Below are 25,257 nucleotides of genomic sequence, written 5' to 3' on the forward strand. Positions count from 1 at the left end.
TTTACCATTGACTGTTTGAAGAATGAGCATGTGTGGTTATTGGGCTGGTGTGTGACCTCTGTGTGCGGGAATGTGTGTGCTACCTGCTGCTGCTGTTTGTCTCAATGCATATACTAATACCCGCGCCTTAGCGATATACTAATACCCGCGCCTTAGCGATATACTAATACCCGCCCGCGCCTTAGCGCCACGACAGTCCGAACTCCCATACTCTAACATAGGTTTACAACAGTCTCAACTCCTGTATTTGCACATAAAGTAATGACAGTCCTAACTCCCGTAGCCTAACATAATCTTACGACAGTCTCCATCCCGTACTCTAGCTCACATAGACTTACGACAGCCTCAACTCCTGTATCCTAACATAGACATACGACAGTCCTAACTCCCGTACCCTAACATAGACTTACGACAGTCTCCATCCCGTACTCTAGCTCACATAGACTTACGACAGTCCTAACTCCCATACCCTATCATAGACTTACGACAGTCTCAACGCCTGTATCCTAACATAGACTTACGACAGTCCTAACTCCCGTACCCTAACATAGACTTACGACAGTCCTAACTCCCATACCCTAACATAGACTTACGACAGCCTCAACGCCTGTATCCTAACATAGACTTACGACAGTCCTAGCTCACATACCTTAACATAGACTTACGACAGTGCTAACTCCCTTACCCTAACATAGACTTACGACAGTCCTAACTCCCATACCCTAACATAGACTTACGACAGTCCTTACTCCCATACCCTAACATAGACTTACGACAGCCTCAACTCCTGTATCCTAACATAGACTTACGACAGTCAGAACTTCAATATTCTCACACAGACTGACGACAGTCCAAACTCCCATATTCTCACACAGACATACGATAGTCCTAACTCCCTACCCTAACATAGACTTACGACAGTCTCCATCCCATACTCTAGCTCACATAGACTTACAACAGTCTCAACTCCTGTACCCTAACATAGACTTACGACAGTCTCCATCCCGTACTCTAGCTCACATAGACTTACGACAGTCTCAACTCCCGTACCCTTACATAGACTTACGACAGTCTCCATCCCGTACTCTAGCTCACATAGACTTACGACAGTCTCAACTCCCATACCCTAACATAGACTTACGTCAGTCAGAACTTCCATATTCTCACAGACTTACGACAGTCCAAACTTCCATATTCTCACACAGACTTACGATGGTCCAAACTCCCATACTCTGACATAGACATACAACAGTCGTGGCGCTAACATCACAAGAAACAAGGTGCTCGAAGCTTCACATTTCCTTCTTCTTTAGTGAAGAGATCTGCATGTTTATTTCTCTCCAGGGCCTCAGTTCACGAAGCCATTGTAACACAGTGACTGTCAACTCCATTCTGTACCAGACTTACACTAGTCTTAGCTCTATCAGATGTTAATTGCACATAGTCCATCCTTGATTATCCAGGGTATTATATCTCCATTAAGTAATAATACCCCTTGTGGACCCATTCACAATCCTAGCTTTGTCTGGAGTCTAGTTGACACCATGTTAATAACTTCCCACAAACTGCACTGTTCTTTCATTAATGAAACAAAGGACGATGTTACCAGTACAATGACTGTCTTGCTATGAGCCATCTCACATATAAGTGGCATTGTTCAGCACAGTTAATGCAACATATGCCCTGCCCATTCTATTATCAGCCAATCAGAAGACAGTAGTATGTTAGTAGGAGTGGCCTAATTTATTTGTCAGTTTTAGTTAATGGAAACATAAACTCGAAAAAATGTTGCTTGGTTAGCCAATGAAATGCCACGGAATGACTTGCAAATTATTTATTCAGGAATAGTTACATAGAAAAAAAATGTTGCCTTTCTTGTGTTTGAGTATATGTTGTAAGACGCTATCTGTTGATTCATAATGACGTACACGTTGTAAATATTGACACTAAAAGTTGGAATGTGTAATATTGCAGCTACATTCCATATCAGGCAAAATGCCCGAATACAAAGTACAGGAAGCCAAAAAGTCCCGCTATATCATAGTGCATTATGGGATATTCAAAATCGGCTGGGATTGGTTGATTCTGCTGTGCACATTCTACATCGCCATCATGGTGCCATTCAACGCCACCTTTCAGGGAAAGAGGCGAGCAAGACATTCCATGTACTCGGATGTTGTGGTAGAAATTCTCTTCATCATAGGTAAGTTCTTCATTAAGTATCATTGAATTACATGTTCTCATGGGCTGCCACAGTGGCGGCCAAAGTGTTGATCTGGGTTACAATAGGTCCTCAGGAGTGAGTGAGTGACTTTGCTTAAATGCCACTTTGAACAGTATTCTAGTTATATCAAAGCGTGTCAGCTTAATGTTGGAGGAAAGCCCAAAGTGATGTTGGTCTCAGACCTTTACCACTTTGGTGAAACCAACGAGCACAAATATGGTGACGACAAAACTAAACATAATCAGGGCAAACTGGGACTCGAACCCATGATCATAAGTTCCTGTCATGCACAAGGGACACAACTCTGCACAGTGCATTGCAGCACCTCAGATGACTGGCCACCCATTGCCCCAGGTATTCAGGACCTCATTCCAGTGTAGTGAGGTGAAGGTTGCACTATGGTGACCTGGGTTAGAATAGGTCCCCAGGACCTCATGCTAGGTGTAGTGAGGTGAAGGTTGCACTATGGTGACCTGGGTTAGAATAGGTCCCCAGGACCTCATGCAAGTGTAGTGAGGTGAAGGTTGCACTATTGTCATCTGGATTAGAATAGGTCCCAAGGACCTCATGCTAGTTGTAGTGAGGTGAAGGTTGCACTATGGTGACCTGGGTTAGAATAGGTCCCCAGGACCTCATACCAGTGTAGTGAGGTGAAGGTTGCACTATGGTGACCTGGGTTAGAATAGGTCCCCAGGACCTCATGCCAGTGTAGTAAGGTGAAGGTTGCACTATGGTGACCTAGGTTAGAATAAGTCCGCAGGACCTCATGCTAGGTGTAGTGAAGTGAAGGTTGCACTATTGTCATCTGGGTTAGAATAGGTCCCCAGGACCTCATGCTTGGTGTAGTGAGGTGAAGGTTGCACTAAGGTGACCTGGGTTAGAATAGGTCCCCAGGACCTCATGCCAGTGAAGTGAGGTGAGTGTTGCACTATGGTGACCTGGGCTAGAATAGGTCCGCAGGACCTCATGCCAGTGCAGTGAGGTGAAGGTTAGAATAGGTCCCCAGGACTTCAGGCTAGGTGTAGTGAGGTGAAGGTTGCACTATTGTCATCTGGGTTAGAATAGGTCCCCAGGACCTCATGCTAGGTGTAGTGAGGTGAAGGTTGCACTATGGTGCCCTGGGTTGGAATAGGTCCCCAGGACTTCAGGCTAGGTTTAGTGAGGTGAGTGTTGCACTATGGTGACCTGGGTTGGAACAGGTCCCAAGGACTTCAGGCTAGGTGTAGTGAGGTGAAGGTTGCACTATGGTGACCTGGGTTGGAATAGGTCCCCAGGACTTAAGGCTAGGTGTAGTGAGGTGAAGGTTGCGCTATGGTGACCTGGGTTAGAATAGGTCCCCAGGACTTCAGGCTAGGTGTAGTGAGGTGAAGGTTGCACTATTGTCATCTGGGTTAGAATAGGTCCCCAGGACCTCAGAATATTTTTAAAAACTAGCATGGAACTATAAAAATACATCACTTAACATTTGTGTATTTTCAGACATAGTATTAAACTTCCGCACATCGTACGTGAACAAGAGTGGACAGGTTGTGTATGAGTCTCGTATGATCGCCATGAACTACATCAAGGGCTGGTTTCTCCTCGACCTGCTGGCAGCCATTCCCTTCGACCTCCTGTACGCCGTACAGATCAACACAGTAAGTCCTCCTCTCTGTCGCCATCTTTGTTTCCTTGTGTCTGTCTCAATGTATACTTGATTTATCTCTGCTTCTAGTACCAACTTCTGTCATAGCATCGTCAGTCACTCTGCTCTCATTGACTAGGGAGTGTGTATACTTGATTTATCTCTGCTTCTTGTACCAACTTCTGTCATAGCATCGTCAGTCACTCTCCTCTCATTGACTAGGGAGTGTGTATACTTGATTTATCTCTGCTTCTTGTACCAACTTCTGTCATAGCATCGTCAGTCACTCTCTTCTCATTGACTAGGGAGTGTGTATACTTGATTTATCTCTGCTTCTTGTACCAACTTCTGTCATAGCATCGTCAGTCACTCTCCTCTCATTGACTAGGGAGTGTGTATACTTGATTTATCTCTGCTTCTTGTACCAACTTCTGTCATAGCATCGTCAGTCACTCTCCTCTCATTGACTAGGGAGTGTGTATACTTGATTTATCTCTGCTTCTTGTACCAACTTCTGTCATAGCATCGTCAGTCACAATCCTGCAGTACCATCTTCTGAAATAGCAATGTCAGTCATGATCCTCTCATGGGAAGGTTGATTAAAGACACAACAGACAGGTCATCATATCTTCAAGGGATCAGTCACTGATAAAATATATTTTTAAAAATTATTCTGAATAAATTTGACAAGCATGTTGTTTAGGGTCACCCCAGGAAATAGGAAGAGAATTTATACGTGTAAATACGCAAATAAACATTCACGAACAAAGGTTCCTCTCAATGATTGATTGGTCTGTGACTGCCTCTGTGGTCTAGTGGTAGAGCATCTGCCCGGAGAGCGGAAGGTACGGGGTTCGACCCCCGGCTGTGTTAATACCAAAATAATTTAAAAGATGGTACTTGCTGTTACCCTGCCTTGCACTCGGCATTAAAGGGCTCGGAGTCAGTATACTGTGTCTGCGTGGGGTATTTATGTTAAACAGCGGCATGGTATCTCAGTGTGCTAGCACTATGAATCAGCATAAGTTTGGACTTGTACAAGCAGCCACAGCCACACACACACACACACACACACACATGCACGTTGCTATATAAGTGCAATTATCTTGGACGCGACGTTAAACCCAGTTTCACCTCACCTGAGGTCAGGTTTGTTCTACTCCAACTTCATTGGACATTTTTTTCAAACACAGAAGTATTTAACCTGTGTGGAGTCAAGTTTTAAATTCGTAGCCATAACACTGATGACCGTACACTGAAGACTGCCATGTCTGCATAGTGATTGCTGGTTACTTGTGACAGCCTCAGTCTGCTTCTGTGCATGCCTCTTGCCTTGCTTGTTGGTTACTGGGATGCTTGAGCTCCGCAAGCTGCATGTAAAGCTACCATCTGCCCAATGTACTCCTCCATACCATCGCCCCTGGAACATAATGAACTATGCCAGTCACACATCCTCAGCAGGGTCAACCATCTGGAAGATGGTTCCACTACAGTAAGCACAGGGGTTCTACTTCTATCTCCTGTTATGACCAAACAGGTGTGTGTAGAAATACTAACATTATGTCCTAAATGTATCCTCAATTATCCAGTGTACCCGGTAGTTTTTCTCCATTCTATTGTGATAAATACCTTTTCGTCGCCGTAGGTTCATTTTGGAAGTGGCACCACCACCACCTCTCTTGTCATTAAGTGAGCACAGAAGTTCTTTTGCCATTGAGTGTACTTTGATTGGATGGTAATTTTTAGAATCATGCGTTTTGGACAATGCCCGTGGAACCGCCTCCATGGAGCTGCAACTTCACCTGATTCTGAATGTTGATGAAATGAAACGTTTATGTGTTCAACATGCTTGTAATATAGTTTGTAATTGTGACAGTAGTGAGGTTAGAATAGGTCTTCAGCAACCCTTGCTTGCTGTAACAGACAACTAACGGGATCGGGTGGTCAGGCTCGCTGACTTGGTTGATGCATGTCATCGTATCCCAATTGTGTGGATCGTTGCTCATGATGTTAATCACAAGATTGTCCTGTCAAGACTCGATTATTTACTGACAGCTGGAATATTGCCGAGTGCTGCATTAAACAACAAACAACAATACTGTGATCACTAAGAAGCCATTGATATTCAGATGAGTGCATCTTGATAGTCTTTGGAATGGAATTAAATATATTCAAGCTGCTCTCTCTGTATTCCAATGTAAACAGTTGTCAGGAGAACACTACCGGGGAGTAAACATGTCCTGTGTAACACTGCACAGGCTGGGGAGACCTGTGGCTCCAGCCAATCATGTCATCTCTCAGGAGTGGGAGGTTCAATCAAGGGTTCTGGATACTTCCTACAAGCTTCACTTTAAAAAGTATCCACCAGTCACTGTCCACTAATTAGTGTGCCAGGTCTCAAAACTAGGTCCTCAATACCCCCGTGGTTGTCCACATGGAGATTCCAGGGCAGAATAGGGCCTGAATACCCCCGTGGTTGTCTATATGGAGATTCCAGGGCAGAATAGGTCTTCAATACCCCCGTGGTTGTCTACATGGAGATTCCAGGGCAGAATAGGTCCTGAATACCCCCGTGGTTGTCTACATGGAGATTCCAGGGCAGAATAGGTCCTAAATACCCCCGTGGTTGTCTACATGGAGATTCCAGGGCAGAATAGGTCTTCAATACCCCCGTGGTTGTCTACATGGAGATTCCAGGGCAGAATAGGTCCTAAATACCCCCGTGGTTGTCTACATGGAGATTCCAGTGCAGAATAGGGCCTGAATACCCCTGTGCTTGTCTACATGGAGATTCCAGGGCAGAATAGGTCCTCAATACCCCCGTGGTTGTCTATATGGAGATTCCAGGGCAGAATGGGTCCTAAATACCCCCGTGGTTGTCTACATGGAGATTCCAGGGCAGAATAGGTCTTCAATACCCCAGTGGTTGTCTACATGGAGAATCCAGGGCAGAATAGGTCCTAAATACCCCCGTGGTTGTTTACATGGAGAATCCAGGGCAGAATAGGTCCTAAATACCCCCTGTGGTTGTCTACATGGAGATTCCAGGGCAGAATAGGTCTTCAATACCCCCGTGGTTGTCTACATGGAGATTCCAGGGCAGAATAGGTCTTCAATACCCCAGTGGTTGTCTACATGGAGAATCCAGGGCAGAATAGGTCCTAAATACCCCCGTGGTTGTTTACATGGAGATTCCAGGGCAGAATAGGTCCTAAATACCCCCGTGGTTGTCTACATGGAGATTCCAGGGCAGAATAGGTTCTAAATACCCCCGTGGTTGTCTACATGGAGATTCCAGGGCAGAATAGGTCCTAAATACCCCCGTGGTTGTCTACATGGAGATTCCAGGGCAGAATAGATCCTAAATACCCACGTGGTTGTCTACATGGAGATTCCAGGGCAGAATAGGTCCTAAATACCCCCTGTGGTTGTCTACATGGAGATTCCAGGGCAGAATAGGTCCTAAATACCCCTGTGGTTGTCTACATGGAGATTCCAGGGCAGAATAGGTCCTAAATACCCCAGTGGTTGTCTACATGGAGAATCCAGGGCAGAATAGGTCCTAAATACCCCCATGGTTGTCTATATGGAGATTCCAGGGCAGAATAGGTCTTCAATACCCCCGTGGTTGTCTACATGGAGATTCCAGGGCAGAATAGGTCCTAAATACCCCCGTGGTTGTCTACATGGAGATTCCAGGGCAGAATAGGTCCTAAATACGTCAGTGGTTGTCTACATGGTTGTTATAAGAATGTATTTATTCATAATAAGGGGATGACACCAGGTGTTTGAAAAAAGGTGATTCTATCCTGCCTCATAATAAACACATGCAAAGGCAAGTCAATTGCTCGCCTGAAAAAACATGGGAACATGTGGTGCAAGTCAAAATAGGGAATAGCATCAGACATCGTTTTGGCGAATGATGCATCATGTCAGTAGTTGGTATGTAGCCAGTTCTAAATGTAATAATTACCTGTTTGATCTCAAATCTAAATATTTAGCTCACCTGACTGAAAGTCAAGTGAGCTGATGTCGAGGCCTGTTTTTCTGTCGTCAGTCATCATTCGTCAGTCATAAACAACTGGACCAAAAGAAAGTTCACATACATGTACTTGTGGGATGACATCCCAACCTGTTCAAGAGGTTTGAAACTTATTTTCAATATGGCCACCACAGCAGCCATATTGAAAAAAAATATTTAAGGCCATTACTCAGCCTTTTTTGATCAAAATGTAATGAAATGAGATACATGTGTAGTCAGAATGAACATGAATGTTCAGGTTTTTCTTGTGATATTTGAAATTTGATTGATTTGCCCTTTGCCCTTTGCCCTTTGACCATGCTCCTATGTTCTCTCCAAATGCATTTCCTCACATTGTAAACATCTCCTCGAGCGATGAAGCTGACACTTGTTCCCACCAATGATGACATCTGAATTTGTGGATCCATGCTCATGACGTCAATGGCTGGATTGTCTGGTCCAGACTTGATTATTTACAGATCGCCGTCATATAGCTGTAATATTGCTGAGTGCAGCGTTAAACAACAAACAAATGAAAAGGTTAAAGAAGTTCGAATCTGATTTTCAATATGGCCACTACGGCAGTCATATTTAGAAAGTTATTTATTGTCAGTGTTCAGTTATGGTTGGTCAAAATGTAATGACATTATGCGCATAATGGGTTAACTTTTCTGTTCTGGGGTTGTTTGTTTTTTGCTATTTGTCTTCATTTTGACCTTGATTTGTCCCATACACTTTGACCATGTTGAAAGCTATAACTTCTTCTAACCTTGATAAATGTGTAGTTTGTTGTAGGGTTCTGGGTTATTTGTGACCTTTGCACTTTGTTCCTAAATTCTCTCAAAATGCATATTTGGCTGTGTAGACTTCTCTGAAAGTGCCAGACTGACAGTGCTGAGAGTTCCACCTGAAGGTGACATCAAATGTTGAGTTGATGCAGAAAATATTTGAACATCAATGCTGTCAATAACGTTTGTTCAGCATCTGTCTCATTTGATGTTTTAAACTGTTGACTACATATATCCAGGTCAGCTTCAGTGTGGTGGCACTATGTTTATTATTGTCCTGTCTAAGTGGCCCTTTGATCCAATTGGCATGCAACAAGTTGGAAACTTTCCCATGCTGGTGTATACCCATCCCTTCGTATTTCCTGGGTTCTTTTACCCTGACCAATGAATGCATGCAGCCTACTGATCCCGTGTATTTTGACCGTGCTGTTGTTCATTATATTCCCAAGGTTTATGTTTTCTACACTGAAATTACAGAATACTGGATATCATATCGTGAGTGAACTTTAGCCTTTCACTGGTGATGGAAATATTTCAAAACTATTTTTCACAAGTCTTGGAATGTATACAAGTACATCCTGCATATTATCATACTTTTGCCTGCATACACAGAGGGAGTGACATTCTCAGAATATGCATGCAACTCTATCCACTCCTCTTATTCTGGTGGTTTTAAAACTGAATGCATCAGCCGTACACCAATCTACTTGTTCAGCATAGACAGGCTAATAGCATTTGCTGAAGGAGTCTCATCTGGATGACAATCGATCATCTGATGAACTTTCAAACCTGGATTTAGGTGTGTAGACCTGTTAGGATATGCGTCCACCTTACACAGATCAATATTTTATGGGCATAAAAAAATTTATGTCTGCAAAAAAAAGTGAATTCTTTTTGGATGATTGCTACAATTAAAGCTGGTGACAGATTGTGAGAGAACGCTCCAACTGTCTGCCTGGTGCTCCATACTGGTCAAGTTGTACTACATGACGTGCAACACATTTCGGCTGTATCAACATTTTGGGATTGAAATCTATTTTGCAAAGTAATTGCACCAGTATCTCATCCCATCTACACCACCTTGAAGTGTAATTATATTAGGTGTGTTTGATCCCCTCATGTGTTGGCAGTTTTATGAATTCGCTCTGACATTTGGTACTAATAAATGGAATTATTGTGGGGGAAAAACAATTAGGCGAGATAAACTCAATTACTTGCTTCGCAGATTGTTTATACCAAAACTAATTTGTCTTTTCTTTTTAAAGAAATATGAATTAGTGGCTATATTTATTACTGCATTGTGCCTCTTCTCATATTTGCTAGGGTACAACTGTATAATTGTATAATTGTATAGTCCCCGCCCACCGTGGGTCAGTTCCATGCTAATCAGAACAAGTTACAGAACACCCACAAGTGTGTTGCAGTACACACCTGTCAGGTCAGAAAAACTATTGTGTTCTGTGTTCCTTATCTTCTTGGGAGTATAACGTAACAAGTTTAGATTTAGGATAACACTGTCTTAGTCAAGAACAAATTCTGGTACTTTTTTGGGTTGAGTCCCATCCGGGATTCGAACCCAGCTGTGAATTGATAGATGAAGTATTATAGTTATTACCTGTTTGAGGGGGTGTTGGGGTGAGGGTAGTTAGGGTGGGGTGAGGGTAGGGCGGTGTGTAAGTGTATGGGGTATGTGGGTGAGAAGGAGTGGTTCGGGGGTGAGGATGTAAACTTGTCCTTAAAAATGATAATTTCAATGAATTAATAAATTTGCGGGTATCTATGATTCTCAGACCACCTCCTTCATATTTCCTTATCAAGGTAGATCTTTTTATTTTGTCTGGTTTGTTATTCCATATGAATGTATAAAATAGTTTATTCAATTTTCCAATAAAATCATCAGGTGGGTTTGGAAGTGCTGAAAATATATGAACTAATGTTGAAAGAGTCTTTATAACTGTGATTTTACCTATTAATGTTAGATGTCTTTTTTTCCAGTTTGCCAGTAATCTATTAATATGTTCGAGTCTTTTTCTTGTATTTATTACCCACAGATAATGTAATGTGGGATTAAATATTATTCCCAAGACTTCAAAGTTTCCCTCATGCCAGTCTAGTGTTGTGTCCTCACAGAGTTTGATGCTGCTTCCTGACATTGAACCAATCCATACAGCTTTAGTTTTGTCAATATTTACCTTCAGACCGGATATTCTATAAAATGTATTCAAAGTATCAAATGCAGCTCTAAGACACTCTTCAGATCCATCTAAAAATAACTGTGTATCATCTGCATATTGACCTAATTTATACTCCTTATCATTTATTGTTATTCCTTTTATGCCTTTATTATTCCTAATCATTATTCCTAGTATCGCAGCTACAAGCAAAAATAGGTAGGGGGAAAGTGGGTCACCTTGTCAGCATCCTCTTTGGTTCTGAAAAAATGTGGAGAGGTGTCCATTTTGTATTACACAAGATGATGCATTCTTAGTTAAGATATTAACCCATTTAATTTTGTTTGGTCCTAAACCAAATTTGTTCATAACCAATTCAATAAATGTTTTGGAAAGCCTTTTCAAAATCAATAAGTAATAAAAGTCCTGCCCTGTTTTGCTCTTTCAGCTCGTACATTATATCATACATGGTTCTCAAATTTTCATTTATACATCAGCGAGGTATAAAGCCAGTTTGGTCACTATGTATATGCGTATCTAATGTTTTCTTAATTCTGTTTGCTACACAAGAACTTAAAATTTTATATATATAGTCTTTAGAAGAGAAATTGGTCGCCAGTTTTTCAGCAGTCTTCTGTCTTTGTTTTGTTTCAGAATACATGTAATTATTCCTCTATTTATAGTTAAGGTAATTTGATTTTTTTGGAAAGTTTCATTTATATACCTAAAAACCCATAAGTCATTCCAAAAGAATTTTAAAAATTCAACTGGAAACCCATCCAGGCCAGGGATTTTGTTATTCTTCAATGATTTAACAACTTTTGCAAGTTCAAACATTTCAATAGGTTTTTCAAGGCTGTCCTTACTGTGAGTTACTAAGTACAGGGGTATCACCATCATCTAATACTTGTCTGATTTCAAAAGTATGTTCCCTTTCAGAACTTCTAGGTGAGAATAAGTTTTTGTAAAATTCTTTCTGTTCAGACAGTATTTCGTCACCTTCACCTTGGGGGTGAGGGTTGTTGGCTGAGGGTAGGGGAAGCTTGGGTTAGGGTAGGTGGGGTGGGGTGAAATGAAGGGAGCTGGGGAAAGGGTGGGTGAGGGTAGGTAGGATGGGGTAGGGGGGATGGGGTGAGGGTAGAGGAGATGGGATGAGGATTGGTGGTTTGGGGAAAGGATGGGTGAAAGTAGGTAGGATGAGGTGAGGGTAGGGGGATGGGGTAGGGGGGATGGGGTGAGGGTAGAGGGGACGGGATGAGGATTGGTGGTTTGGGGAAAGGATGGGTGAAAGTAGGTAGGATGAGGTGAGGGTAGAGGGGACGGGATGAGGATTGGTGGTTTGGGGAAAGGTGGGGTGAGTGAGGGTGAAGTGAAGTGGGGTGAGTTGACACTCAGATCTGTGAAACAAGTATTTAGATTTGTCTGGTCTTATGTTGAAAAACCAATGAAATTGTTTCATTTTACATTTTACATTTTACATTTTACCCGGATTAAGTGTGTTCTATATTGTTTCTGTGATGACTGTTGAGAGATGTAGGGTATGTTGACTTACATGTAGAGTATCTGGTAGGCTCAAGGGGGAACACCTGGCTGTCGTGGTGTCATGTCGAACTTCAACAGACTCCAATCAGCAAAGACAGACCATGCAGACATGACGGAGTACACTGTGCAGAGTTGTGTCCCTTGGCTGTCTCAGCTCATTGCAGTCTATCCGGATAATCAACCTTGATTGTCACCTTTGACCACCATTTTCTGTAAACATCAAGCAACTGGGAAGTGTTTTTTTATATTCCAAATTAAGACTTACCAGTGTGCTTTGACATTTGAAACTGGTAATTAATCATAACTATAGTTTAATGCCAACAGATCATGATTATTCTATCATGCTAAATAGTGCCAAAGTTTTTTACAAGGAAAGCGCTGCTCAAGGGGTGAAAGGGTAGCCTCGTGGTTAAAGTGCTCGCTCGTTACGCCCAAGGTTTGGGTTTAATTCCCCACATGGAAACAATGTCTGCATCCCATTTCAGGTATACCCCACCTAATATTGCTGGAATATATCTCAGAGTGCTGTAACACCATGCTCACTTACTCCTGTTCATTGTGGAGACAACTTTACTCACTCACTTACACACTCACTCACTCACTCAAGCACTCAAGCACTCACTCACCCACTCTTCACTCACTCACTCCACTAAGATTGACGGTACATGTAATTTCAAACATCACTCACAAAATAATTATTGTTATTAGACAATAAAGTAAAGTTTGTAATATATCCAGAAATTCCTTTGCCATGATGTCCATGATTTTGTTCTATATGAGGTGTCGTTTTACTATTTATCCCTGATTTTATGATATCAGTAATTCACATATTCACAAAATGAATTAGCAATATCACAAATTTGATTTATAGGTTGACGACTGGGAGTGTGGGGAGTTTAACTTATTATCAGAATGTCAGATTCAGCATAAACATTTTAACCTATTTTTGATATTTTACCAAACAAAATAGCCAAAAAAAATATATCCAATGTATTTTAGGCATGATAAGCAAGACAGAGATTATTGAAATGATTGATAGACATTACTTAGAAGTTGATGGATGACAAAGTAGGCACAATTTATGGATAACAACTTATTAGTTTACTGTAAGGCTGACATTTCGATAGAGACACTTACACCATCTAAGTCTTATGTTATCCACAAATTGTGTCTACTTTGACAGACATTATTTTTGGCAAGTAACTTAGTGATTTACTGTAGTGGGACTTAAAAAGAGAATTCATTTTTGTCATGAAACTAGAATTCTTTTCAAATTTGTGATGTCTAAAATTAATTTTGTGATTTCAAAAATTGTGTTTGTGATGTGACTAATTCATTTTTTATTAAATAATTTGATAATGTGATATCTAAAAAAACATATAGGAATTTTTTTATATCTCAAAATTGATTTGTGATGTCAATACATGAATTATTAGTACAACACGCCCGATAGTTCAAACCGTAATGTTTCATAATGTTCTGACTGAACTGTTCTATTTGTTCCAACAGTGAATGCCCACCCACACACCATGACCACAGCACACAATGTATGGCTGTAACTTGAGATTTAGTTCCACCTCCCACGTCCATTATATGCAAATGACAAGCACATGTCTATCAAGTATATCTATTGAATATTTATCACAACATATAACTGCATGTTTTAATGCAATATATTTTTGTTAAATATTTTGATTACTGGTATATTTTTACAATATGGCTGGAATATTGCTTAGGCCGCTCACTCACTCACTCACTCAGCCTGTCGGCCATTTGACCACTGAAGATCTGGGGTAGAATAGGTCGTCAGCAACCCATGCTTGCTGTAAAAGGCGACTATGCTTGTCGGAAGAGACGAATCACGGCTCACTGACTTGGTTGATGCTTGTCATCGTATCCCAGTTGCATGGATCGATGTTCATGATGTCAATCACTGGACTGTCTGGTCCAGACCCGATTTTTTACATACCGCCATCATATAGCTGGAATATTGCTGAGTGCAGCGTTAAACAACAAACAAACAAACAAACAAACAGTCAGCCATGTGGTGTCTTCAGTGATTTGGTGGGGTACTGGAGATATACACTTGGCACTGGTATCTTTGTGTCATGTTCAAACAGGCTACTGTATGAAGGTAAAATGATAAGTCAATTGTATGCCTCCATTTTGAGGGGCACACAGGAGGCTCAGTCATCTAAGGTGTGGCAATTTGCTGTGCAGAGTTGCATCCCTTGGGCATGCCAGAAGTCTGTGATCATGGGTTCGAATGACAGTTCATCTGGATTGTGTTTCTAGGCTGGTCAGCACCATACCCATGCTCGTGGGTTTCACCAAAGTGGTAAATGTCTGAGAGCTGCATCACTTCAGGCTTTCTTCCCACATCAAGCTGACACACTGTGATGTAACTGGAATACTGTTCAAAGTGGCGTCAAACCCAACTCACTCACTCACTCAATAGCTATCACCAAAAACTACTGACATAAAAACAGTGACAATGTAAAATGTTAGATTTTAATTGAATGGAAACTAAATAAGATTGGTAGCCAGAAGTTGTTTGACATGGTATCCCAGAAACGTGTGTTATTTACAAGTACAATCAGTGTAGCTTGGTTCAGGATGAGTCAGTGTCTACCATCTTCCCAAGGCAGTTACCTGACTACAAAAGTCCAGTTTCCACCCTTGCTGAACTAGGCGGGAATTCCTGGGCTCGATCGTACCACCACCAGTGGCTAGTATGAATTATGTCCGTTCTATGTCCCTCCTATTGACCAATAAGATTCCACCTCTCGTATCACTTGCTTTTGCTTCAAACAAGATGGTTGTGCGCAGTGAAGGCGATCTGATCGCTAATCAAGATCTATGTCGTAATAAACTTTGCGAAGTGCATCAAATCACGTGAGCACCTTGATTAAAAACATTAAAAGATTTGGAAAATATCTGTTGATGCTAAGTTGACGGTACACATGCATTGCATATTCTACAATCAACAAAAACCTTCAAAGCAGTTTACAAATTGGATGTCTAGTTCGTTATGCGATTGTGATGGAACTATGCATAGTCACATTAGTCCATCCAAAATGTGACTCCATAACTCCAGCCTAGTTCGGCAAGGGTGGAAACTGGACTTTTATAGATAGTTAATTCCCTTGCCTCTGGAAGATGGTGTCTACATGAGTTGCATCGCTTCAGTAGTAGATCTTTGTGACTGACAAGATAAACCTCATAAAGTGAAATGGTACCCCTTTAAAAAATAATTTGAAAAATCTATGAGTAAGTTAGAATTCCTACTCAGTGTTTGAGTTCAAAGTCTGTTCATCCGTACTGGACATTGGAGTATTTCATTAAGTGTTTTTGTTCTGCAATGTTTATAACCAGAGGTTGTAATCTTTATTCATATTCAAGGCATTTAGAAGTGATACACATAAGGGAGAGAATTTATGGAATAACTTCTTTATTATGAGGAACACACTGTTCCAGAGTATATGCTTACTCCTCATCAGGTGAACGATAAAGAAGTTCACATCCATAAATTCTCTTCCTCTGTTCATATTATTATTTAGAATGCTTGCCATTCATCCAAACTAGTTTGGCGGTCTCAGAAGCATCTGTGTGTTGTGTCAAGCATTCTTATAATGATTCAACTTTAAGTTTGTTGAAGTTTATAAATGATAACAGAGTCATATCAATGTTAACAGAGTATCCTGTCAAGGATAATAGTGCCCTGTAAATGTGAACCACGTCCTTTTAACGATAAAGGAGTGCCCTGTAAATGTGAACCATGTCCTTAAAATGATAACGGAGTGCCCTGTAAATGTGAACCATGTACTTTTAACGATAACGGAGTGCCCTGTAAATGTGAACCACGTCCTTTTAACGATAACGGAGTGCCCTGTGAATGTGAACCATGTCCTTTTAACGATAACGGAGTGCCCTGTGAATGTGAACCATGTCCTCTTAATGATAACGTAGTGCCCTGTAAATGTGAACCATGTCCTTTTAACGATAACGGAGTGCCCTGTAAATGTGAACCATGTCCTTTTAACGATAACGGAGTGCCCCGTAAATGTTAACCATGTCCTTTTAATGATAACGGAGTGTCCTGTAAATGTGAACCATGTCCTTTTAACGATAACGGAGTGCCCCGTAAATGTTAACCATGTCCTTTTAATGATAACGGAGTGTCCTGTAAATGTGAACCATGTCCTTTTAACGATAACGGAGTGCCCTGTAAATGTGAACCATGTCCTTTTAACGATAACGGAGTGCCCTGTAAATGTGAACCATGTCCTTTTAATGATAACGGAGTGCCCTGTAAATGTGAACCATGTCCTTTTAACGATAACGGAGTGCCCCGTAAATGTTAACCATGTCCTTTTAATGATAACGGAGTGTCCTGTAAATGTGAACCATGTCCTTTTAACGATAACGGAGTGCCCCGTAAATGTTAACCATGTCCTTTTAATGATAACGGAGTGTCCTGTAAATGTGAACCATGTCCTTTTAACGATAACGGAGTGCCCTGTAAATGTTAACCATGTCCTTTTAACGATAACGGAGTGCCCTGTAAATGTGAACCATGTCCTCTTAATGATAACGGAGTGCCCTGTAAATGTGAACCATGTCCTCTTAATGATAACGGAGTGCCCTGTAAATGTGAACCATGTCCTCTTAATGATAACGGAGTGCCCTGTAAATGTGAACCATGTCCTTTTAATGATAACGGAGTGCCCTGTAAATGTGAACCATGTCCTTTTAATGATAACGGAGTGTCCTGTAAATGTGAACCATGTCCTTTTAACGATAACGGAGCCCCCCGTAAATGTTAACCATGTTGTTTTTCTCACCCAGTGTCGGACGTTACAGAGTGCCATTTGTCTTGTAGCATCAGTACCCAATGGAATGTTTCGTCAGAATATCGAGAATGGTTATTCCTATATTTTTTATATTTCTTTGTATTGCACTTACATCTGTACCAAATATTTTCCAACATCATGTTGATTTAAATAATCAGATAATATTATCAGACAATAATAAAAAACATGTTTTTCATTTACTGTTTACATACTTACAGATGAATAGATGTGGCTGTTAAACGAAAGGAAGTAGACTTGAAATTAATACTTTTGTGTTGCGATAATGTTAGGTGAGCTTCAGTACCCGTGACCTTCCCCACGTGGTGGTGTGTATGTCGTCTCTAACACTGTGTGCTCAACAGGGCACCCTCATCCATCTGCTGAAAGTGGCAAGACTGTTGCGGTTGGCGAGGTTGTTGCAGAAGCTGGACCGGTACTCCCAGTACAGCGTCCTCGTCCTCACACTGCTCATGTCCATGTTTGCGCTGGCTGCTCATTGGATGGCCTGCATCTGGTTCGCCATCGGCAAGAATGAAATTGAAGATAATCCCATGAACAGGACAGTTGGTAAGACAGACTTCTTTCAGCAGTGCATGCGTGAGAGGGATCATGATTTGGATTTACACAAAAAGATAAATGTTTTTTCTGGTTATTGAGGACTTCCATTCCTTGGAGTGATGAAAGTATTCTCTGTCACATTGACAGAGTGTCTCATTTTGCAAGTGCAGTATTTCGGCTGGTTTTTTAAATTTCATTGTTGAGCCAGACCAGTTTTATGGCAATTTTTATGGAGGTAAAATATAACTATGGAAAGTTTTAGTTTCTAGTTATGATTAATTGCATTAAAAGTCCTTGTGAAATAAGAACAGAAACTAACTTCCACATCCAAACCAATCATGAAGTCTGTTTGATTGTCCCATCTTGTTTCTCTTCCCTGAGACAATGAGACAGGCCATGTCATCATAAGACTCTATTAAACTCTCCGCATCATCGACCCATGAAGATCAGGGGTAGAATAGAACCCATGCTTGCCGTAAAAGGCGACTAACGGGATCAGGTGGTTAGGCTTGCTGACTTGGTTGATGCATGACATCATATCCCAATTACATGGATCGATGCTCATGATATCAATCACTGGATTGTCTGGTCCAGACTTGATTATTTATAAACTGCTGTCACATAGTTTGAATATTGCTGAGTGCAGCGTTAAACAATAAACAAACAAACAGATAAATCTCTGCATCTTCGGAATGACATGCAAATATGAGTGAGGGAGTGAGTTGGGTTTATCGCCGCTTTGAACAGTATTCAGGTATATTAAGGTGAGTCATCTTGATGTGGGAGGAAAGTTTGTTTGTTTCTTGTTTAATTCCTCACTCCTCAATATTCCAGCTATAAGATGTCAGTTTGTAAATAATCAAGCCTGGACCAGACAATCCAGTGACTGACATCATAAGCATTGATCTATGCTATTGGGTAGTAGGAAAATCAGAAGTGAAGCAGTTTCTTTAATGAAACCCACAAGCATGGGTTTGGTGCTGACAGAGCTGACAAACCCATGAATGATAATGATAGGATTCTGGCACACCTAAGGGATACAACTCTGTATCTGCTTGATAGGCTGGCTGTACGAGCTTGGAAACCGGATTGAGAACCCGATTGTGAATCACACCATTGAGGAGGTTGATACCATGACGTCGTACGTGACGGCACTCTACTTCACCTGCAGCAGCCTGACGAGCGTAGGTTTCGGCAATGTCTCCGCCAACACCAACATCGAGAAAATATTCTCAGTGTGTGCTATGCTTGCTGGAGGTAAGAGTCCTTTTTGTATCTTAGTAGAGGATTGATGAGATTTCAGAGATAGTTTACTTTTATTTTATCAAGGTGAGCTTTAGTGCTCATTGCTTTTTGAGACAAATCTCATCTTCCCAAGACAAGGGTGTTAACCAACTGCACAAGTCCAGTTTCCACCCTTGCCCAACTAGGCTGGAATTTCATGGCTCAACTGTAGCACCGCCTGTGGCTATTATGAGTTATGTCCCTGCTATGTCCCTGCTATTGACCAATCAGATTCCACTAATTGCATCACTTGCATTTTGCTTCAAATAAAATGGCAGCTCTTAGTCAAGACAATGTGATCGATAATCAAGATCTATATCGTCATAAAAAGGGTCTTACCTTGCAAAGTGCTTCACATCACTTGAACATAAAAAGATTTGGAAAATATCTGTCGAAGCCCAGTTGACAGTACACATGCTCGGCTCATCCTGCCATTGACGCAATGTTGTTTATGAAGTTGATGTCTATTTTGTTACGTGATTATGATTGAACTATGCATTAGTCCAGCCAAAATACGACTCCATAATTCATGCCTAGTTTGGCAAGGGTGGAAACTGGACTGAACAAATCTTTAATGAGAATAAAGGTTTAAATACTTTAGCACAATGTGTAAGTCTGTGACTGTGACGATAATGCTGTAATAGCCATTGAAATAACTACATGTGTTTGTCATACCCAGTTATTTAAGAGAATATCACACTTGTTATTGAGCAGCCTTATTTGTGTTAGTATGGAATGGCCAGTTCCAAGAGCGGGAAAAGTCTTAAAAACTTCTTATTTAAATCATGCAATGATATGAATTGTGAAGAAAGAAAAGATGGATTGACATAGTGAGATCGTCTGAGAAGCAGCTCAGAAATAATACTGTAATGTGATTGAAATATCGATGCTGTATTTTGTATCAAGTATTGAAATGCAATATTTGTCTGAAAGTATGAAATTGATGTGGACTTTTCTTGTTACTTGATGTTATTTCACAAAGTAAATTGACATCATGTTGGAACTTCTTTGTGTCTGCAACAATGACACCGTGGTATTTTGATGACTGGCGTATATATATATATATATATACACCAACTCCGACAAAAGAAACGTGAATACCATAAATTTCGGTTAATATATGAAGACTTACTCATATTCAAGAGCTGTTAGATTGGTTATTGGAACACATCACATGTGATGTCACAGATCATGACTCGAGATGCACCATTTGTCTCTTGCAGGATTAGCATGTAAAGTTTGGAAATCACGTGCAGCATATCGTGATAAGAATAAAGACACTGTGGTAACACTTGACTGATTGATAGTTTTGTCATTAAGTGGTAGACATTGGAAACATCTCTACTTAACATAGACACTTCTCTATGGTTCTATGGTTCATGTTTCTTTTAGCGGTGAGTATACATACATTCAATAAGAGGCTCCTCCCTGTTGCAGCCATGATGCATGCTGTCATCTTCGGTAACGTCACTGCAATAATCCAGAGAATGTATGCCCGGCGCCAAAACTTTCACTCCAGAACAAAGGACCTTAAAGACTTTTTCCGTACCCACCACATCCCCAAAACTCTGAAACAGCGAATGCAGGAATACTTCCAAACCATGTGGTCCATGAACAATGGCATTGACCTTCATGAGGTAGGTTGTGTGGTCAAGGTCGCTGTAAAGGTTACCTCAAATTATTTGCTCAATCAAAGTCTGTGCCTTCTTTTCCCAATTTCTCTGGTGTGAAATAGGGTTTAACATCGCATTCAACGGGATCTCTCTCTCTCTCTCTCTCCCTCTCTCTCTCTCTCTCTCTCTCTCTCTGAAGGGTCTGCTAGATGCACTTGCCCAATATCCAGAATTCTCTGAAAAATTTGCTCAAGAAATTCAACATGACCTCACATACAACTTAAGAGAAGGTCATGACGACTCGTCCTCTCTCTCTCTCTCTCTCTCTCTCTCTCTCTCTCTCTCTCTCTCTCTCTCTCTCTCTGTATGTGTATCTGTGTATGTGTGTGTGTGTCCATGTGTGTCTGTGGGTGTTGGTGTACATGTGAGTGTACCTGTTTGCCGTGCATGGTCAACATAACGTTAAGGCCTCATTCCACAAGTCAGTGTTACTGCTAGTCATAGCTTCAATGTTTGAACATACGCTTTCAATAGTCATGGATGTAAGAGTTGAACAAGAGTTTAATGGATGGAAATTGTATTTGCCAGATTTTGAAAGACTTCCCCGAAGAAATGCGTGGTGAGATCGGACTTCACCTGAACCGTGAGATTCTGTCCCTCCCAATCTTTGAAAGTGCTACCCAGGGCTGTCTGAAGTCGATCACCTTGCAGACCCGCCGCATCTTCTGTGCCCCTGGGGAGTTTCTTCTCCACAAGGGCGACGCTGTCAACTACATCTACTACCTCTGCAGCGGATCCATGGAAGTACTCAAGGAGGAGATGGTCGTGGCTATCCTCGGTGGGTCTCCTCAGCTCACCCAATCACTCCTAGCCTCAATCACTTCTCGCCTCAATCTCTTCTAGCCTCAATCACTTCTCACCTCAATCACTTCTCACCTCAATTACTTCTCACCTCAATCACTTCTCGCCTCAATCACTGCTCACCTGAATCACTTCTCGCCAGAATCACTTCTCACCTGAATCACTTCTCACCTCACCTGAATCACTGTTCACCTGAATCACTTCTCGCCTGAATCCCTTCTCACCTCACCTGAATCACTTCTCACCTCACCTGAATCACTTCTTACCTCACTTGAATCACTGTTCACCTGAATCACTTCTTGCCTGAATCACTTCTCACCTCACCTGAATCACTTCTCACCTCACCTGAATCACTTCTCACCAGAATCCCTGCTCACCTCAATCACTTCTCACCTCACATGATTTTCTTCTCACCTCACTTGAATCACTTCTCACCTCACCTGAATCACTTCTCAACAGAATCACTGCTCACCTCAATCACTTCTCACCTCACCTGATTCTCTTCTCACCTCACCTGAATCACTTCTCACCTCACCTGAATCACTTCTCACCTCAATTACTTCTCACCTCAATCACTTCTCGCCTCAATCACTGCTCACCTGAATCACTTCTCGCCAGAATCACTTCTCACCTGAATCACTTCTCACCTCACCTGAATCACTGTTCACCTGAATCACTTCTCGCCTGAATCCCTTCTCACCTCACCTGAATCACTTCTCACCTCACCTGAATCACTTCTTACCTCACTTGAATCACTGTTCACCTGAATCACTTCTTGCCTGAATCACTTCTCACCTCACCTGAATCACTTCTCACCTCACCTGAATCACTTCTCACCAGAATCCCTGCTCACCTCAATCACTTCTCACCTCACATGATTTTCTTCTCACCTCACTTGAATCACTTCTCACCTCACCTGAATCACTTCTCAACAGAATCACTGCTCACCTCAATCACTTCTCACCTCACCTGATTCTCTTCTCACCTCACCTGAATCACTTCTCACCTCACCTGAATCACTTCTCACCTCACCTGAATCACTTCTTACCTCACCTGAATCACTTCTCACCTGAATCACTTCTCACCTGAATCACTTCTCACCTCACCTGAATCACTTCTCACCTGAATCACTTCTCACCTCACATGAATAACTTCTCACCTGAATCACTTCTCGCCTGAATCACTTCTTGCCTGAATCCCTTCTCACCTCACCTGAATCACTTCTCACCTCACCTGAATCACTTCTCACCTCAATCACTGCTCACCTCAATCACTTCTCACCTCACCTGATTTTCTTCTCACCTCACCTGAATCACTTCTTACCTCACCTGAATCACTTCTCACCAGAATCCCTGCTCACCTGAATCACTTCTCACCTCACCTGATTCTCTTCTCACCTCACTTGAGTCACTTCTCACCTCACCTGAATCACTTCTCACCTCACCTGAATCACTTCTCACCTTACCTGAATCACTTCTTACCTCACCTGAATCACTTCTTACCTCACCTGAATCACTTCTCAACTCACCTGAATCACTGTTCACCTGAATCACTTCTTGCCTGAATCACTTCTCACCGCACCTGATTCTCTTCTCACCTCACCTGAATCACTTCTCACCTCACCTGATTCACTTCTCACCTCACCTGAATCACTTCTCACCTGAATCACTTCTCACCTCACCTGATTCACTTCTCACCTCACCTGAATCACTTCTCACCTCACCTGATTCACTTCTCACCTCACTTGAATCCAAGTATCTCTTTCATAAATTTTAACATCTTTCCTGTAATCACAAGGCCCATAAAATTTAAACTTTGCATGGATATTTCTGAAGTGTGAATTCATGGTGACACTCCAGTGGTGTACCACTTTTACTACAGAATGAATATATTCATTAATCTTGCCGTTCTTGCTATGCTTATGTTTCTGTTTTTCTTCCCAAATTTGTGAAATAGCAACTTTTGAGGAAGCTCTGAAAATTTGGTTTCATAATTCAAACATCTTGTTTCAGGAAAAGGCGACCTGTTCGGCACTGACATTGCATTTGAGGAACCAATCAGCATCTCGGCCTGTGACGTGCGGTCATTAGCGTACTGTGAACTTCTATGCATCAACCTGAAGGGTCTGCTAGATGCACTTGCCCTATATCCAGAATTTTCTGAAAAATTTGCTCAAGAAATTCAACATGACCTCACATACAACTTAAGAGAAGGTCATGACGACTCGTCCTCTATAGTCACAACGGTAGTTGTCTCCCCTTTTTGTACCTCTATTTAAACAATGTATTGCTTGAATGTGAACTGCATAATCCCACATTTGGGGACACTAGACATGAATATGTTAACGCCCTATTTGTTGAATAGGTCGTTGACCTATCATGATTGATGGTGCTTTTCATCTGTCTGTTCTTTAATTGAAAATGTCATCTACAGTATTTTTGGCCATTCATGCAAACATCCATGTCTAATTAGTATGTAGTAAGTTTTTCCTTATTTTGTGTTTTGACCCAGTATTGACATGCTAAGATTGGCACCCTAGCTTTGTAATGTTGATCAGATTTGTTTCATTTTGTGTGAGGATCCTTGTGAAATTGTGATTTCCAGAAGTATCGCATTGTGGAACCAAAAAAATAAAACAAGGCGTCAGACTTCCTCCAGGTGTTTAATTAATAGCATATGTGCTCACACTATCAACCCCTGGTTTGGCTACCCGAGACATAATGACTTTGCAGGCCACTGATTGAAAATAAAATGACCATCCCCATGCCATCATGCGAATGTGTCATCCTTTTAAGGAATAGCAACAATGTTTGGCCCTTGACTGTGATCCACCATTGTTGGTTGTCTGTAGGAGGATGAAGAAGAGGAGGAGAGCCCCATCGCCCCCGTCATCACGCTGCCCTCCATCTCCGAAGATGAGGAGGAAAACACAGACGACGATGATGATGACAGAAAGGCTGGGGGGTTCATCAGCAAGCTCCAGTTTGCTGATGAAGACACCGACCAATCAGACACAAGAGATCATTCATCGTCGTCGCCACTGCTGAACCAGTCTGACAGTAGTTTACATACGATCGTCCCCAATGGAGATCTGCAGGGATTATCTAGGTTTGTCTGTTGGATGTCTTCTTTTGTGATTCACCTGTTTTTGCAATAGGCAGAACTCGCTGTCGGTTAATTTAATGTTGTCCAATTGTATAGCAATCCTATAACCTCTTCATGTCAATTCAATCATTTACTCCAACAGTATATTGTGTGCAGTAACAATTCCCTCACAGTTTTAATGTGTGCAGTAGCAATTCCCTCACAGTATTAATGTGTCCAGTAGCAATTCCCTCACAGTATTAATTTGTCCAGTAGCAGTATTAATGTGTCCAGTAGCAATTCCCTCACAGTATTAATGTGTCCAGTAGCAATTCCCTCACAGTATTAATTTGTCCAGTAGCAATTCCCTCACAGTATTAATTTGTCCAGTAGCAATTCCCTCACAGTATTAATGTGTCCAGTAGCAATTCCCTCACAGTATTAATTTGTCCAGTAGCAATTCCCTCACAGTATTAATGTGTCCAGTAGAAGTATTAATGTGTCCAGTAGCAATTCCTTCACAGTATTAATGTGTCCAGTAGCAATTCCCTCACAGTATTAATGTGTCCAGTAGCAGTATTAATGTGTCCAGTAGCAATTCCCTCACAGTATAAATGTGTCCAGTAGCAATTCC

General features: G+C 41.5%; 1 protein-coding gene across 1 annotated transcript in view; it reads left to right on the forward strand.

Moving 5' to 3' along the window:
• Positions 1-25,257, forward strand: part of LOC139464061 (voltage-gated delayed rectifier potassium channel KCNH8-like) — a 275,229-nt gene that overhangs the window by 238,916 nt on the left and 11,056 nt on the right. Inside the window, exons 5-12 of the mRNA XM_071245603.1 lie at positions 1,975-2,203; positions 3,704-3,861; positions 17,586-17,790; positions 18,844-19,038; positions 20,503-20,702; positions 21,267-21,516; positions 23,552-23,784; positions 24,391-24,647. Of these exons, the coding sequence (XP_071101704.1) occupies positions 1,975-2,203; positions 3,704-3,861; positions 17,586-17,790; positions 18,844-19,038; positions 20,503-20,702; positions 21,267-21,516; positions 23,552-23,784; positions 24,391-24,647 (1,727 nt within the window). The remainder of the gene's footprint in view (positions 1-1,974; positions 2,204-3,703; positions 3,862-17,585; positions 17,791-18,843; positions 19,039-20,502; positions 20,703-21,266; positions 21,517-23,551; positions 23,785-24,390; positions 24,648-25,257) is intronic.

Source organism: Haliotis cracherodii, unplaced genomic scaffold, assembly GCF_022045235.1.
Source record: "Haliotis cracherodii isolate W230 unplaced genomic scaffold, xgHalCrac1.p SCAF_16, whole genome shotgun sequence".
Classification (NCBI taxonomy): domain Eukaryota; kingdom Metazoa; phylum Mollusca; class Gastropoda; order Lepetellida; family Haliotidae; genus Haliotis; species Haliotis cracherodii.